Here is an 18502-nt window from a genome sequence, read left to right on the forward strand (position 1 = left end):
ACACACACATCACACACACATCACACACACCACACACACCACACACACACACATCACACACACCACACACACACACATCACACACACTACACACACACCACATACACAGATCACACACACTACACATACACACACCACATACACACACACACATCACACACACCACACACACACCACACACACACCACACACATCACACACACCACACACACCACACACACACACACATCACACACACTACACACACACCACATACACACATACACACATCACACACACTACACATACACACACCACATACACACACACACATCACACACACCACACAACACACACACACCACATACACCACACAACACACGCACACACACACGGCCGCACAGGGCAGCCCACGCTGGCTGGCGGGAGCAGTGGGCAGGGCCCCGGGAATGGGGGGTCCCAGCCCTGCCACTTCCCGGAGGTCGGGGGGAGGGCGAGGAAGTTCCTTGTCTCAGCTGCCCACTTACGAGGGGGTTGACAACACTTCCCTCCCAAGGACCTGATGAAAATCAAGTGAGTTATCACACTCAGAATAGAGCCGGGACGCAATAAGCTCTAATAAATGGTAGCTACTGTTTCAGCAGAGGAAAAACATAAAGAAACAGACACCCCGCTCACTCCTCCTAATCCCACGGAGACCCTCTTTATGGAGCTATAACAACCCCCGATGACTCATCTACCTCCAGGCCTCCCTGTTAACCCCATTCCCCGGGAAGTTCAAGGTCAACGCGGGTCCAAGCTGTCCCCAGGCTCGCCTGCTTTGCCGCCCGCAGCTGTCGCGGAGGTGGAGAAAGCGCCAGGTCAACACTAAGGCTCAAAACTCACCATCACCCCAGGGAGGCCGGGGTCCGAGCCCAAGCACGGCGGGCGTGGGCGCAGAGCGCGCAGGAGGCCGTGACACTCACCGTCCCGGTACCACTGGGCCTGCGGCTGCACCCGCTTCAGTTCCGGGGTCACCAGCAGCGTGCACTTGAGAGCCAGCGTCTCGCCTTCCGTCCGGAAGGTGACGCCGAATTTCTCCAGAAACTGGACGTCGAAGTGCGTGTACGGGATCACGGAGGACAGGGGCACTGCGCGGGGCAGAGGACGCGGTCACACGGCGGGCCGGCTGGGCAAAGCGGGCTCCTCACCACCCGCTGCGCTCACTTCCCCACGGGCTGCGCTGTGGCCTGAACGCCCGTGTACCCACCCCGCCCCACTCCGTTCTCAGGTCGAAGCCCCGCCCCCCGGTGTGAAGATATTGAGGGCGCCTTCGGGTGATTGGGCTGGGTGAGGTCCTGGAGGCGGAGCCTGGGATGGGGTCAGTGCCCTTGTAAGAAGAGGACGAGACCAGAGCCCTTTCTCTCAGCTCTCCGTGAGGACATGGCGTCCCACACCTGCTAGCTGGGACGTGGTCTCCCCTCCTTGGTGGGCACCTCGACCTCGGACCTCCAGCCTCCAGAACTGAGGGAAGTAACGGTCTGATGTTCAAGACCCAAGTGTGGTGTTTGTTATGATGCCCGAGCTGACTCGGCCACTTCTGAAGCATCAGAAAACCAGCGTGGAGTGGAACCTGGTCATTTGTGCCAAAGGAGGATGGGAGGCAGAGTGAGCAGGGGGTGTGTGCTCTGAGCCACATGCAAAGTGTAAAGGGTTTAAATCCTGCATCAGCCCCAAGATGTGTGAGCCCCTGAAGCCATGGCAGCGGCGGTCAGCACACCGACACCAGCCAGGAGAAAGGGCCTTTTGCAATACACTTTGAAAAGAGATTTGATGCTTAGAAAATATTTTTTAATGATATGCTATGTCAGTACACATTTTTCTGCACAAAGAAGGAAAATAATCAACTTACAACTGATCGGGAGCCCCACAGAATAGAACGGTTCCTCGTCACCTCGGAATCCTGCAAGACAGTCAGGCGATCACGGCAGAGAAAGAGGACAGAAGGTGGGGAGACAGCGCCCCATCCCCGCAAGACGGCAGACTCACTTCTCACCACCACCGCCGCGTTGGTGGACGCCTGTCCGTGCACATTTGTTGCCACCGCCGAGTAGGTCGCAGTATCATCAAAGTCCGCCCTTGGAGGGAAAAAAGCAAGACAGCGTCCTGAACGTGCTGTCGGGCCGGCCTGTTCTCTGAGAGTCAGTGACCCGAACTCGAGCACAGCCTTCCTCGACAGAAGCTCGTGTGACCTGGACCCCTGGTTCGTGAGTGATTTGTTTGAGAACAATGCCAGCTCTGCCCTCACAACGAGGTATTAACTACAGACACGGGCGACGTCTGATCCCGTACGATGCCTTGGCTTTGGCTTTGCGGGGAAAGAAAATGTACTAGCACTTCCGAAGATGCTGAACTGCACCCTCAAAGAGAAGCTTGTATTCCCTCTGGTTCTGTTTTTCTACCTGCAGTATCCATGGTTTTATCTTGTCAATGGGCAGCTCCAATGGCCTCAACCTCCAGGAGAATCAACCCCACCTCCCTCCCCACCAGGGGTTCCCTGCGCAGACCCCCAAAGCAGTTTGATCGCCCAGACAGGAAGCACCCACTCGTGGGTGTAACGAAAGTGCCTGGACTGGACCCACCTGAGGCCTCTGGGCCCGGAGCGTCACGAGGGACGCATGTCCACCCCTGGGAAGGACAATGGCCCAGGGACCGCACAGCCCAGTTTCTCAGGGGTGGGGCTCCTCCAGCTCCCCACGTCCATCTCACGGAAGCCGAAGCTTATTTTCTGGCTATGAACTGTCTTCCCACCAGCTTCCCCCCAAAACTTGACGTGAGGGCTCTTACTCAACTGACTCTCTGCTAGTTACTTTTCGTTGGCTACTTTGAATAAAAGTCTCAAGTGCCCAGTAAGACAGTGCTATTACCCTATTAACTTGGAGAGAAAGTAGAGCCTTTAAGAAGTTGGGTAAACGAGGTCCACAAAACTCTGGACTCTGCAGCTTTCTGGTCCTTCTGCCATCTCTCCAAGCATGGGCCTCCCAGGCATAGTGACAAAAACACAGAAAAAGCTTACTCAGGCCTCATGTTTAGATGCTTTAAGCATCCACTGACCCAGAGACAAACCCATTCTTTGGGAGTCCTTCGTCATTTTATTGTATTTTCTATTCCACTTGGAGCTGAAAATAGTTTCTTTGACCAAAAAATACACAGTGTCTCCAAGAAACGAGAGAGAACATTTCAGGGACCCACGCTGCCTGGGAAGAGCCCCGTCCCTGCCCCCACGAGGTTCTAATCCAGTTCCACTGCGCCCGGCAATCCCATCTGGCCTCCTGTACCTGCCGCTGCCCAAGGGAGAGAGAGCCGCTACCGCAGATGTTCAAACCAGTGCATTACGTTCAGGCTCACCTTGGAGGGATACAGGCCAACCTCAAGGCCCCTCAACAAAGCTGCAGTTCTAGCCTGAACTCATCGCATTCCTTTGCCGTGCCATTTCCACGTACACTGCGGGTACAGCGTATCACCAGGGGCAGAGTAAGAGTGACGGTACAACACGTAAAAATCCCGTAAGCATAACACGGACGCTTTCCCCATCACTGGCCATTCATGTTCTCTGCTGATCTACACACACGCTGCGCGCGCACACACACACACGCACACACACACACACACACACACACCCCACACAACAAACAGGCCACAGCAGCTCCCTCTGGGAACACGGCTAGGGCTGGGGGTCTAGGGACGCGTGGAGAATTTCTTCTCTTCCATAACCTTAGGCATCGCTTGGATTTTTTTTAACCTTGCCCTTGGGTTATTTCTTCTAAACAATGAAACCACTGTATTTTCATAAACGCATTCTTCAAACAGGAAGTATTCTTCTGGGATTAGCCCTGCACCTCGCTCTACAAAGATCCCTCCCCACTAGCGGGACTCACCCGCCCCGCATACCGGAGGGTTGGGCCGCCCACGGGCATGGGCTGGGGAGTCGGGAGCTAGAACAATCGGGGGGTGGTGGGGGAGAGGCAAAGGCTCCTGTACAGACTGCCACATCAAATGCCCTGACCTGGAGGCTGGGATGGGACTGGGCCACAGACTCAGAAGTAGGAGCCGTAAGGCAAAAACAGACACTCCACCCAGAGCCGAGAGACGGGGCAGCCCAGCACAGGAAGTGCCCCCCCCCCCCGCTGGACCTGCACCAAGACTGTCCCCGGGCCCAGCTGGTCAGCGTCCCTACCCACTGCTGAGCGAGGAGGTTACTGGTGCCTGAACCACAACAAGGGCTCGAGAAGACCGTGTACAGACGTCACTCAGAGTGTGTCCATCGGTCACCATAAACCTGTTTTCATCTTCCTCAATGCCTCCCTCAAAAGCCTTTCTGGACGTGACTTCGTATCGGTAGTCTCCAAACTGTGTCCCAGAGTTTTCAAACCAAATCTCCCAAATGTGCTATCAATTTCTTCTTCAATACGAATTTCAGCAGTTTTTAAAACAACAGTAGAAACACGCCCTTGACACACCACGTACTGGCCACTCACTGAAGCCCAGATAGCTTTGTGCTGCTCTTGACTTGTTTGTGCCCTGACGTCCCTCAGGCAGAGCTGCTCACACCTTCCCTGCTTAACTGAATTACATTCTGAGATTTCAAGGTCACACTTAATGTTCCCATTTGCGACTACTAATCGCTGTGAATCAGGACTTTTCTTCAATATTGTACAATCAGAATAAAATCCGGGGCAAAATTATGTCTGCTGAGACTATTACAAGACTGCAGTCATCAGCCACAAGTTCTGATTTCAGATCTGTGCCCTGATCAGGCCAGCCTGGTAAGTCTCATCTACTGACTTTTTAACAAGTAAATAGTATGTATTTAAAACTTCTCAAATACGTTTACTGAATACCTACACTTTACTTGGGGGACACGGACGATTAAATAAAACAATGCATTTGAAAATATTTTGCAGCTGTATAGTACTGTATGAACTGTGTAGATTATTAATTGAAATGTATTAGCTGAATCCTTGGACTGAAGTTCAAAAAAGGTTCCCTTTCCCTCCCCGGAGAAAGTCCTCTCCTTTGCCTTTACATTCCAATGAAACAGCACGGATTTCTAAGCGTTTTGAGAACTGCAGTGAATTGCTCTCCATCGTTTCCCAGCTGAGAACAGCTGGAGGAACCCAAGAAGGAGGCTTGTGACGCAAAGAAGGAGCCCCAGGCACCAAGCCCACCTGGACAGCAGCGTCTCCCGCCGGAGTCTGAGCTGCTCTTCAGTTGACTCACAGAATTAGGACCCCGGAGGCAGACGTACCTAACACTCCAGCGCTGATAGCCGGTCAAGTCACCAGTCAGCACTTGGTCCTTAGCAGGAGGGACCAGGCTGGGGAAAAGGTGCCTTGGAGGCAGGATCTTGGTGCACCAAACACGTGCACACCTGCTCACGTGCACCTATCCAGAAGAGAGGCTCCAAGGGGTCACCTGATTTGTAAAGAAACCCATGCCCCCTAAAAATATCCGGACCCACTGATTTACTGCCACAGACCCCAGGCAGGGCGCACCCGGCTGAGGGAGTATGCAGGCGAGAGTTAGAACTTCTGGTCATGCTTACTTTTGTCTCGTTCTTTTTGCACATGTCTTTTGTAAATGTTTTACATTCTATAAAATACAGTAGAACAGATATAGATTCTAAATAAGCACACGTGCGTGTACTGGGGGAGGGCTCATATATATTTTTTGGCTGCTCTTGCAGGGGGTGGGCTGCAGGAAGCATGGCGCCTGGGGGCACCGGGCAGAGGGGACAGCGGGACAGCAAGGGACCGGGCAGGCAGGACTTTGCAGATTCGGAGGAGACGGTGCCCAACTTAAAATTCTGTTCACAGGTCAGTTGGAGACCCACATGCCTGACCACAGCCCAAGGGCCCCCCAGTCTTCCTCTCCTTCCCGAGGACACACTAGGAGAAGCACTTTGCCAGCCCACAGAGTCTATTTCGAGCCTCTACTTCATGCTGTCAGAAATTGCAAGCGAGATTAAGGGGCAAAGGGGTTTATTTTCTGTTTGGACAGCATCCCAGAATAGACAGAGGTGGTATCCTTTGGTCTCAATTTTTACAAACTTCCATGGGGCACTTTTGCAGCCCAAAGTCTCAATCTGAAGTGCCCCCAAAACCACTCCAGGGGAGAAACTAATAATACTTCATCTATTTTAAAGAGGGGCAGGCAAACGTTTAAGTGGCACATGAATTTCTCTTGGGAAGTCAGGCCCCATGTACTCAAACTCTAAGCGGTGTTGACACGGGATTTACAATTTAATTCAAAGTAGAATTGGAATATCAAAGTCTAAAAATAAAGTGCAAGAAGAGGTTAGCCCTGGAGTCGCCCTGCGAGGAGTGGGGAGTACGGAGAGGTGAGGTTAGAATAAAACACAAGATAAGATGTTCTAAACACCTTTATAAAAACACGAGAGCAGCATGAAAATTCTTTGAAGAAACAGAACTCACTCTATGAGTCCCAAGAGAAAATCTTATGAGCATATAAAATCATATCAATGACAGCTTAAATTCAAACAGTACCAAAGGGAACTAAGCTTTCTTTTCAGCACTTCAAGAATTCGGCGACAGTGGCCAAAGAATATTCATAGGAATAAATGTCACTCTTGTAACAGAAAGAAGAGCTCATTCCCCAGCCAGGGGAGAAAAGGAGCCAGCACATTCCTCACCACTTAACCGACCACAGATCAGATGATGGTAACTCAGCAGTCTGGAATGAACAGCTGAGGTCAGCTGTAATTTGTGGGCTTCCCCCTGGCTCTTTTTCTGAAGACTATTTACATTTCATCTGTTAAAAATGTCCCAATGTGGGTAAGAATACTGAGAGAAAAGTTAGTCTCAGGAATTTCCTTGTCCCAAATTCCTTAACTATTTGCAAGCTGAGGCAAACTCCAAGTAATATATCTGAGGACACCTGGATATACTGGGGCCTCACTGATTTAGTTCACCCGGTTCAAAGCTTCTCTTATTCCCAGTACAAATTTAAAAGCTGCCAACATAGTGTGAACAGGACTTTTTCATACTTGAGCAAGGGAATTCGTTTCTCTTTTCAAAACGATGACTGAAATTCAGCTTGAAAACAAACCAGTTGCTAGGGCACCCCAGGTTAGAAAAGAGTCAACCCCCCCCCACCACCAAATAAAAATACTCTTCAAAATGAAGGAAAGTTTCTCTTTCTAGATAGTATGGCTTACTGCCTGTGGAAATTTCTGGAAATTTTGGAAACTGAAGGAAAGTGGGATGCCTAGACCCCGCCCACTCTCAGCCTTCCGCACCCCAGCTGACGCAGGAGCCCCCAACCCCGGGGCTGATTCCGACCCCTCTTTTTCACTGACACCCACATCCGATCCATCAGCAAATCCTACAGCTCTAACTTCAAAATCAGTCCCCGCCCACCTCACCAGCTCCACCTCGTCCACGTTGGTCCAAGCCCCACCATCTTTCTGGAATTTCGGCCAAGCTGTCCAAGTCTGCCCTGCTATCCATTCGCAGTCAGTGACCCTCTAGAAACGTAAGTCAGATCTTTCACTTCCCCTTTGCCCCCAGTAACAGCCTTGTGACGGTTACAGGGTTGGGGGTGATCTTCACGGTGCTGGTGAGATCTCTACCCTTCTGTCCTATGACTCCCACCAGGGCTGCTGCAGCCCTGGGGTCCCGACGCTCCTTCCCGGAGCCTCCGCCCCACGCCTCTGTCCCCTCCTCCATCCCCTTAGACGTCTTCTCCTCTAAGGCCTGCCTGGCCCCCCTTTAACACCACACCCGCCCCAGCCGCAGGCCATATGCCCTGACCCCTGCACCCAGTGTCATCACCCTGATCTACCGTAAGATTCCCTCTTTATTACACTTAAGGCTTGCCGCCATGTTCTGGACCTCCAAGTCAGGAATCGAGGTTTTGGTCGCTTTAACACAAGTTCCTAGACTGTGTGGGGCACATAGTAGGTTCTCAATAAACAGTGCCAGTGGGGCCCATGGGGCCAGGGCCTCCAGCTTTTCTAAACAGCCTCAAATTTACCTAGAGGAACAAGGTTATGACTCGACACAAATTTTAATCTTAACTGTAACCTGTTAGCCTCTGTCCTAATTAATCTGCATAATGTTATGATCTTTTTGTAAAAAATAAAAGCTGTGTATACAGAAAAGGAGAGAGTGAATGAACAGCGGAATCTCACTTTTGTTAAAAAAAACAAAAAAAAATCAAAGCATGCTCGTACGGTTGTACATGTGTGTTGTGTAAGGGAAACCAGCAGTGCTGTAAGTACACCAAAATACCGACCCTGGATGTTGGAAATACGGATGAACTTTACCTTCTTTTCGTTATCTGTATTTACTGCATGTTTTCAATTTGCTATGAGACGAAAATAAAGGTCATATTTCCTTGAGGAGCTGAGCTTGGAACTGTTGCCCAAACCTGCAGGAGATGCAGCCCCGCTGCTGAGCAGGTGTGCGGGTGTCTGCGTTTCCCCGTGGCCCTCACACCTGGCACTGCCGTCCTTCCTTAGGCCGTTTTCTCCTTTCATTCCCAGAACAGGAGCCCCGCAGAACCAACCACTGAATCCACATCCCTCTGGCCTGATCCCCAAGGAAACAAAGGGAAGCCTCTACCACCAATATTTAACTCAGAGACACCAGGAACGTCACGCGGAATTCAGATGTGGTGTGAGCTGACCTCCGCTTCTGTGTTTGGGAGGTTGATCACCGGGGCAGGTGCTGGGGCACGGCCGTGCCCGCCAAGCCCTTACCTGTTGATGTCCAGTGTGTGCACCCCGTACTTGCTCTCAATCCTGTACTTTCCTGGCTCCTCTGCCTGGCAGATCAAGCTGCCGTCTTTATACCTAAAAGAGGGAAACACTTGTCTGAGCGTAAAGGCCGACTGGCTGTTTTGCACGTGTCCCCACCTTCCTATTTCCCATCCCCTGCTGCCCCTCGCGGGCGCGCGCGCGCACACACACACACACACACACACACGGCACGTTTTCGCTCTGCTTCTGCCTGATTCACCACTCAGATCATAGGCGGTGGGCAGAGCAGGAGCAGCTACGGGAAAGGTCCAGAGCCCACTCTCGGCTATTTAAGGGGAGGTGGCTCTTGCAGGACTCAGACTACCTGGGCAGCCCTCAACCTGCATGGGACACAGCGTGGGCCAAAGGTCCCCTGGAACTTGTTAGGAACTCTGGATACAACATTCCAAGGAAAAATGTAACCAGTGTTGCTTAGGCCCTGGTCCAGCCTCTGGAGGGAGGCCGCAGTGTAGCCGGAGTGCACGTGGAGAGACCCAACTGCTCTGGACCCTGCCTGGAGGAGGCTGGCCTCGGTGTCCCCCCAGGACAGCAGGGCCACGGCTCCCCCTAGGGCAAGGGTGGGAGGCTCTCAGCCTCCCCGGCCCGCCTCGTGAGCAGCCAGAGGGCGGAGGCACTACTCTTCTGCTCTGCTGCCAACAGCCCTAACCCAGGACGCACGTGAAAGCACGGTGTTGTGGCCAACGACAGACCCTGGGGACTCGGTACCAGCAAGTGGGAAAATAAGTGAATACACAAGCTAGTTTTAGCAACATACGTTGAAACTGAAAGTGTCGGTGAGGCTTATTTAATTTTCAGCGTCACAAGGCTCGAGGAACCCTCTCACTGTGGTTCCAGAGCCTTGGAGTTTAGGGTCTCCACTTACATGAGTAAAAGCAGAGCTGCAGGTAAACACAGGTCATTTCCGGGAACCTGGTTTTCAATAAAAGTCCTCTGGAAAATCATTTGGGTCAATTGCACTAAAATGAAAACGCCTGCCTAGGATTTCCAGGGGCCCCTCCGTGTGTTTCCACGCACGCACTTCCTGGTGAGTTTCAAGAGAATTGGTCCCTGGAGTAGGTGCCGCGCGCGCCCTGCAGGTGGATCTTCTCCATCCGCTCAGGTGAGCCAACGGCTGCAGATCCTTCACAGGAAGAGCAGCGGGGCCTCCGCCCCTGGGAGGTGCCCCCACTCACCACTGCACCACGGGGGTTGGGAAGCCCTGCACGGTGAAGCACAGCTTGACAGACATCTGCTCCCAGATGGTGTGCGACTGGAGCGGCACCAGGATCCTGGGGGCTCTGCTCAGCTGCTCCTCAAGGAAGTGCCGCTCCCAGGCCAGCCTGTCGTCCACCTGCCCCGGGGAGCAGCGCGTCAGGGGGCCAGGGGCGCGAGGCCCCCGCCACCAGGCCCGCGAGCATCGTGCCGACTACACGGCTGCACGGGCACCCGCCCGCCCCTACCGCGTGCTGCAGGCCGTGTCTGTCCGCGTGCTGCAGGGCGTATCTCTCCAGCTTGTCCCGGGCATGGGTGCGGGCCAGGTGCACCTCCTCCTCCAGCTGGGCCAGCTCGCCGAGGAAACGCTCCCGCTTGGCCTCCGCGTAGGAAGCCACCAGTGACTGGTACCTAGGAGCCAAGAAGCCACAGAATTCTCGGGACACGTGCAAAGGGCGTGTGGCCACTGAGGGCCTGGGACCAGACACGCGGTCCCCGGGGACTTCCTACGTGGGCTCAAGGAGAAGGTGGGAGAGAAGCTACTTCTGCTTCTTTTGCAAGCTCTCCTCTTCGCGGCGACACACAGGACCCACTCGTTTTCCTGGGAGGCTGCCATTTCTGAGTGAATTTAAGACTGAAGTAAAGCCTTCTGAACTAATAGATTCAAATTAAGAAATAAGTCTGTATCCTAGAAAAATTAAAAGGATACAGTCAGCAGCTTCTTAATCTGTCGGGGCAGAGAAATGAGGGGCACCTTCCTTCTGGCCCGAGGTCCACCTCTGTGGGTTCCACAGGTTACATCCTGGCACTGCCAGGCCCAGCGGTGCGTCAGGCCACCCTGTCACCCCTCCCCGGCCCCATCCCCTCCTTCACCACCGCGTTCCCGAGGCCCCAGCAGAGCCAGAGGCTTGCTGTTCCCTGGGCTGCCCGGGAAGGGAAAACGGCAGCATCAAGTGCGCAGCCGGGGAGGCGGGGACCAGGCGGACGTGGCTTACAAAGGTGGGGTGTCAGACTGGAGGACTTTCTGCTCTGCGTGGCCCAGCCGTGTGGGGAAAGCCGTCCTAGAACCCGGGCAGCTCCCGCCACCCTCCACCCCGGGCCCTCCCGCCCCACCGCAGCCCTCACTACCAGTCCTCGCTTCTCCAGACACAGCGCAAATCGCAGGCCTGGTGTCAGGTGTCCGGGAAGCTGGAGATCGAACACAGAGTTTCAGGAAACTCTGCAGCTTCTTCAAGCAGAACCGTGGAGATAGGAACTATAATGAAAGCTAAACCCCTAGCGAGTGTTGACTCAGCCTCGTCTTCACTTCCGACCAGCCCAGCCCAGCCCACACCCGCCTGCGTCCCCTCCCCGGACACACACCCACGATCTCCTCGCTGCTTAGAGGTCATCTCCTCGCCCCTCCGGCCTGTCCCCACACCCTCTGCTCATGGTGATTCTCCACGGAGGAGAACAAGCGTCTAGGATTTTAGACACAGGTGCACACCCGTCACATCACCCTAATCCCAAGTGCCCGGCTCCCCTTCACTCATGGAGCCACGTGCACAGAAATGACTTTGTAGGTCCCTGTGGGAGAAACAGCGAGCGCCTTGCTAAGAGGGCTCGCAGGAACCGAGCCTTCTTGTCTGCGGTGAATCCCACTAAATGACAGCGTCAGCAAAGGCAAATCTCTATTCGTGCCGCAAACTGTCCTGATGAGCTTATAAAGGATCAGATGTCCCACCTGGACCTCGTTTAAAATGTCTTTGTGAATTGCACTTGTCAATAGCACCGCCAGCCCCGAATGTTTTATAATAAATATCAGAACTAGAATTGCTCCCCCTGGCTGGCCCAGCCCCAAATACTGTGATCTGGGACATTGAGAAGGCACCCCTGCTAGTCTGTGATGGGGTGACTGTGACACTGCCCCCTTGCGCAGAATGATGTCACTCATCGTGCATTTGCCCTAAAGACAAGCCCCTCGGACAGCTGCATAACGCAGGGAGGCCCACTTTTCACAGGACAGAAGTAGAGGCATCAAAGGGACATTTCTAATCTGCTGTATCTTCCAGGAGGACATTTCCAGACCCTTCAGGGCACGCCGATGCCTCGTTGGTATTTATTTTACATGAAGACATAGCTTAACTCAAACTGATGAACCCATAACTTCATCTCTCTCCAAGGACCCATTTGTCCTGTAGGTTAAACTCATATCTGCCACAGGAGGTAAGGAATAAATATGTACTTTCAGTAACGCCTAAGGCCAGCAAGAGTAGTGAATTATCATAAAAAGGACTGGAATTCATCGAACTCCTCAAATCACACTACACCGGGCTCCCTCGAATGGCAGGGACAGAGCAGGGGTTGCAATAAAATCTCCATTAACTCCGGCCCAGCTCACCAAAACCTCCAATTACTTAGATTTACTTTTAAAGGAGGAAAGACCTAATTTCAATAAGATCTTTCACATGGAAGATATGCACATGGGTTGTGAGAATAAAATACTGTGAGGGTCCTAAAATGCAGAATCCCAAAGCATGGGTGCTGGGCTCTGTGGAGAGCTGACACAGCCCTGACCTATATCCACTGCACTTGTCCAGAGGGACTGACATTTACCCTGAGCACCAGGGACACAGTAACATTATAATCAGTCATCAAGAATCAAAATACATTCTTGAGTCAGATTTGATATTGCAAGAGTAGCTTCATGTGTTTTAGGAAGATTTCCAACAGCCAGGATTGTCACAAAAGTCATTTTTGCCGAGACCACATCAATCATGGTAACCCACTCCCTGACTGTTCAAATTAATACAAGCTTACTTTCCCCATTTATTTCACCCCAGGAAACTGAGGAATAGGAACTTTATGGGATAAGATCACACCAAGGTATAACTGATTAAAATAAAATTATAAAGCTCTGGTCTTCTCACTCCCTGGGCCAAAACCTTAAGCATAGGAGAACCCTTTCTGAAATAATCCAACACAAAAAAATCCAATTTCTTAATGTACACATTCTGAAGTGATTCTTTTACAAAGGAAGTCTTCACTTGACAATAAAATTAATTTTCAGGGCAAAATTCCCATAAGGCATCTAAAAGATGATTCAATTTTTTTTTTAAATAAAGGCTAATCTCTTCAGCTATACAATATTTTTACTAAACAGATTCCTTAGTCATAGTGCAACTTTCAGACTGAAACATGTTGAGCCAAATCTCATTTCCTTCCGGTTTTGAGTGTTTTAGCAATACAGAGAAAACTTTCTAGAAATAAGTAGGAGGAGAAGGTGAGGGGGAAAAAATAGAGCAGATACGAAATGAAGCATTCATGAGATGGCTCAAGTGCTCTGTTCTGAAAAGATCCAAGTCAGTTGACCACCTGTTTCTCTGTGATCTGGAAATAATTTTAGAACCGACGTTCTTAGTAACCCACCCCATTCCTGTGACATTTTCCCCATGAGCTGAGTCTGTAGAAATGTGAAGCATGAGGGTCTACAGAACCCCCTCCCTTCAGCTCTGTGTCCACACAGACACGTGGCTGGACTCCTGGCCTCTCTTTGGAAGATTCCGCACTCAAGTCTCAAGCCTCACAGCTGTTCCTTAATAGCCGAAGAGGCTGGTGGTGGAAATTCAAAAACTCCAACTCAGACCTTTAGGTCTCGAGGCCTCCGAATGTGACCAGCGTGCTTTCTGGGGAAAGGGAGTGAGTTTGGGGGGAGAGGAGAGAGGCCTGAGGCCAATCCAGCTGCAACGTGTGGACAGTGGCCGTGGGTCCTCTGGACCGCAGGGTTCTCTTCTGCACGAGGATGCAGAAAATCCAGCCCCAGTCGTTTCCTTGTCGGGATGAACTGAGATGATGACAGTGGAGAATAAGAATCGACTGAAAACGGTCGCGCGTGGCTTTCACTGCAGCAAGTTTTCCCTTCCGAGTTCACCCACGTCCCCTTTCGGCTATGCCCCCTGCCTCATTCTCTGACTGCAGAGCCCCCGCCCAGGCCGCGGGGCAGCGCGGGGTGCCCGGGGCTGGCCTGACGGCGGGCAGAGAGGGCAGGGCGTTACCTGTGCCTCCTTTCCTGCTCGTCCTCTTCCAGCGCGGTGCTCACCTTCCTGGCACACAACCTGCAGGTGGTCCCCTCCTGTGCCGTCTGGCTGGACCCTCTCTGCGAGGACGACTTCTGAGTGACAGATTTCTGGGAAGACGTCTGGGTGGAAGCGCGCCTTGGCGAACATGGGAAAAATCACATGTGGTGGAGAAGTGTAAAAATGCACCGTCACAAACAACATCACTCCCTTTCCACGCCCCCAAGCCATCCTCGAAATGCAGGGCACCCACACCTGCACATGCGGACACACACACATGCACACGCCTACAGGCACACCTGTGTGTATGCGCTTACTTGCACATGTGAACACACACACACACACACACATCCCTAAGTGTGGCCTCCAGCCTGTCTGCACAGGCCCATCCCCCGCAGGGGCGCGCCCCCAGACTCAGCTGCCCGCCACCCCTGCCCCTCCCTCAGGCCAGCCAGTGCCTTCCAGGCCCGTTTGGCCAGAGGCCATGATTATATATATATATCTTAAGGGATCTGCAGCTCCCTGAGGCTGCTGGGAGGGGCAGACAATGTTTGGCTTTGTTTGTTACCAGGATGGCAGCTAACCACAAGGACCACAGGCGGTTCTAAATATAGGGGCTGGGGACGTGGACCTGAGGCCGGAGCCCGTGCCCGGTGTCCACCTCCTAAATTAACACCGCAGAAACATGGGGGCCAGGGCATGTGCCACTGGCCCCTGAGACGCAGAACCTCAGAAGCTCACAGATGAGGCTGCGGCTTGACACCAGCCTATCAGGCAGTGAACAAAAAATCTACCTTTTGCTACATTATTATTAATGTAGCAAAATTATCATTGAGATGGGCTTCCATCCAATCTTCACTTGGCCCCCATTAACTTCTGTCCCACCGACATTCTTTCCCATGGGTTTCCTTCTCATTGCCCTTGCTTTTTGGTGACCTTTTAGATTCTAGTTCTGGAAGGCATGTGAAGAAGAGTGAAGTCAAGGAGCAATTACTGAAGGTCCATGACTCATGAGCTAAACCAGGGGCTCGGAGCCAGTCTACCAGGACCTGCCGGGGTCTACAGGATTTGCCAGGATCTCCCAGGATCTGCCAGGACCTGCCAAAATCTGCCAGATCTTCTAGGATCTACCAGGATCTCCCAGGATCTGCCAGAACATGCCAAAATCTGCCAGATCTTCTAGGATCTACCAGGATCTCCCAAGATCTGCCAGGATCTCCTAGGATCTACCAGGATCTGCCAGGATCTCCCAAATCTTCCAGGACCTGCCAGGATCTACTAGGATCTGCCAGGACCTGCCACGATGCCATGCAGTGCCCCACACAAAGTTTGCTGTGCAGCCGGGTCAGCCACGTTCCCCGTCTGGCTCTGGACACGGGCATCGGGGAGCACGGCCCTCCCTACCTCCCCGGCTAAACCAGTTCATCCCCAGGCTTCAGAGGACTGGATAAAGCTTCTTGCCTTGAAAGTCAGACAAAGCTCGTAATCAAGGCTCGGCCTGCCCCATCAGTGAATTACAACTTACTTTTTCGCTGCATATTCATCCAGAAGGTACCTTGTTTGAATATTACGGTATGACTGGTCAAAGTTTTTGTGTCTCTTTTGGTAGAAGGGCATGGCAACAAGTGACATCTTTGTTGACACCTAGAAAAAAGAGTAGCAAATAGAGCAGAGGTCCTGGAATTTCTAAAGTAATCAGGCTCCTGCAATTCACACTAACCTTTTAGGTTGTTCCAAAGAGGAAAATCAACTCCAATTAACAAAACCCTTGTGGGGAAAGAGAATATAAGAAAGAGTCTATAAGAGGAAATAATCTTGGACACCTATTAAGTTCCCTGGGACCTGACTTCATTTCTTGTTTGCTTCCATAAAAATTAGAAGATTGAGCCGCTCGTTTCCCTTAATTGTAAACTCACCCAATGTCTATAAACTACCTAGTTTGTTCAAGGCAATGTGAAAAGCAATGTGAGCGATAAGGATAAAAATAATTAAAGCACAGGTCAGAGAAGTAAACAAACACTTAGAATACAAGAGAGGAGGAGATAAGAGCAAAGGAGACACAAAACGTGCTGGGAAGTAAAGGGGGAGCACGTGGCCCAGGGGTGAAACAGGTGACATTTGAGAAGAGCCCAATGGACTGGGGAGGTGATGGGCGGAGGTGGGGCGGACAGAGGGCATCCCAGGGGCAAAGTGGGAAGCAGGAAAACACTGGGGCTCAGGATCTCGGGAAAAGCAGACAGGAAACGTCGCTCCGGAAAGCACGCAGCCGCATGGAGGTTTCGGCGTCTGCGCAGGAGGCGAAGTGTCTCCTGCTCTGAAGGGGGGTTTGAGAACAGAACGGTCTCCAGGAAGCCTTCCAGACCCAGTCCCCTAAAATCCCATCTCACTGGCTACTTGTCGGCTTGCTTGGTTGGGAGGGGCAGGCCTGGGGGCTGAGCCCAGCTCCAAAGTCTGGGGGATGCGGGGAAGTGAGCGCTCTTTGGCTAAATTCTCCCCAAACAAGAAGTCTTCGAGACCCACCCTGCAGCAAGGATGTGGGGATCTGAAGCAGTGCAGGTATTAGACGGCTGTTTGCTGCATGTGTTCACCCAAATAAGTAAAATGCCAACTTACCGGGCTGCTTGACTCTCTCTAAAAAGGGACGCAGACAATGTCCCTAAATCCCTGTGATTATTAACTTCCCAAATAAAGGGGCACAAGAACTCCCCAAACCCGAGCTCCATTTTTGTCTTCTGTGTTGAAATTGGAATAATCTGCCCCGATTTAAAGAAGGATCCTTAGGAGGCCTCACAGCACAGCCCCAGGGGACACGGGGGTGGAAACGGGCAGAAAACACCAGGTCCTGTCCTGAGATGGGCCCTCACCCTCATTCCTCATTGCAGTGCATGCCTCTAAGCAAATGTTAGAAAACCTGACAAGCATAGAATTTGCTCCAAGTCTATGTCTCATGATCCGTTCCCTTTAGACTATGATTTCCTAGAATCACAGAATTATAGAGCTTGGAAAGATCCTTGGGGATTATCCAAGCCCCTATTCTATGGGGGAGGACGAGTGGAGCAGGGGACCCGATAGCCAGAGAGGAGAAGTGATTTCCCTAAAAACATACAAAAAGTGCCTGCCCATCCAGAGGCCACCAGACTTCTCTTTCGGGGTCTTCTATACTTTTCCACACTAACCCATCTCAAAATTCCCTCCTAAAAACCAACTAGTCAACCAACTACCACGTCTCCATTGAGGGTCCAGCGTGTGTCTTGTGGTTGGCACACATTTGACTATAAATATATAATAGAATGTTGCACCTAAAAGAACCCAATAAAAACATACCCCCTCCATCCCACCCCCATTTTAAAAGAGGTACCATAACGTTGAGGTCAAGTGCACAGGTTTTGACACCTGACAGGCCTAGGATCGACTTCCGACTCCAGCACTACTGTGAAGTGGCCTTGGGCTGACCTATCATTTCTCTATCTTGGACGTTCTACTGAATCTGCACAGTGCTGGCACCGTGCTTGGTAGGGAGGAACAAACAACCAAAACTGGGAGCCGCCCCTAGCACACTATTCTTGTTTGTTGTTGTTAAGGTGAATTCTGCAGGTAGGACAGGGTGTCTGAAAACATGCACTTATCACTTTAATATTTGCACAATATCCTCGACTGCACCTCTGGGATTTTTCAATGAGTTACTCAGGGTGAATCTTCAAGGAAAGCTTCTGCCCATAAGGTACACACTCCGTTGCTGGGGACAGGTCACTGGATTGACGTGTTGGGGCACACGGGTCACCACTTGGGGCCAGTTTCATCTAGACGCCTTCTCCCATCACCCCTGCACTCATGGAGGAAAAGTCAGCTACAGCAGAAAAACCCAGAACAGACCCTGCACCTGCTGCTGCAGCAGTGGTCCTGTCCCGTCACAATGTTTACTTACATCTGTGTGGAGTTACCCTTCAGATCCGGTTGTGTTTCTTGGCAGAGGGAAGAGTCCAAAAATGGCCTAGGTGACCGGAGAGGATAAGCTATCTCGACATGTTTAGAGTGTGGCAGCTAGCACCCGCAGAGCCCCCCCTTGGTGGGACCCTGCCTGTTCACAGCCAGCGACTGCGGGCTCCGAGTGCAGTCAGCACCCAGCGTGTCCTGGGCTGACGCGACGCCAGCTCAAGTGGCTGGTGAGTCCTCACACCTCCTGCCAGGAGCAGGCACTTTGTGGCGATCGGGCGCAGGGCCGGAGTCGAGTGCACGTGGTTCCCGTGCTCTCGCTCTGACCGTGGACTTGCTGGAGGTACGACCCCCAGGGCACCATGGGGCCGCGGCGGTACCCAGGGCTCATCCCACGTGATTCTCTGCTAGCTGAGTGGACATGATGCTGAGGGCCAGCAAGCCAGGAGGCTTCTCCCACGTCCACCCCACCCGCACTTGGAGCACCTGCCCTGCGCTGCGCCGGCCAAGCCTGGACCAGGGG

At 52.2% G+C, this 18502-nt stretch overlaps 1 protein-coding gene across 2 annotated transcripts in view; it reads right to left on the bottom strand.

Moving 5' to 3' along the window:
- Window positions 1–18502, bottom strand: part of MYOM2 (myomesin 2) — an 84774-nt gene that overhangs the window by 63177 nt on the left and 3095 nt on the right. Inside the window, exons 1-9 of one of the 2 annotated variants that reach the window (XM_036838667.1) lie at window positions 15767–15819; window positions 15572–15690; window positions 14026–14184; window positions 10240–10402; window positions 9973–10130; window positions 8741–8833; window positions 2008–2096; window positions 1871–1921; window positions 945–1109 (exon numbers count right to left, since the gene is read on the bottom strand). In XM_036838667.1, coding sequence (XP_036694562.1) covers window positions 945–1109; window positions 1871–1921; window positions 2008–2096; window positions 8741–8833; window positions 9973–10130; window positions 10240–10402; window positions 14026–14184; window positions 15572–15678 — 985 coding nt within the window. In that variant the 5' untranslated portion in view covers window positions 15679–15690; window positions 15767–15819. Of the gene's footprint in view, window positions 1–944; window positions 1110–1870; window positions 1922–2007; window positions 2097–8740; window positions 8834–9972; window positions 10131–10239; window positions 10403–14025; window positions 14185–15571; window positions 15691–15766; window positions 15820–18502 lie in introns of those variants that run through there. The other variant, XM_036838666.1, reaches the window with a different exon arrangement.

The sequence above is a fragment of the Balaenoptera musculus genome, chromosome 21, assembly GCF_009873245.2.
Source record: "Balaenoptera musculus isolate JJ_BM4_2016_0621 chromosome 21, mBalMus1.pri.v3, whole genome shotgun sequence".
Classification (NCBI taxonomy): domain Eukaryota; kingdom Metazoa; phylum Chordata; class Mammalia; order Artiodactyla; family Balaenopteridae; genus Balaenoptera; species Balaenoptera musculus.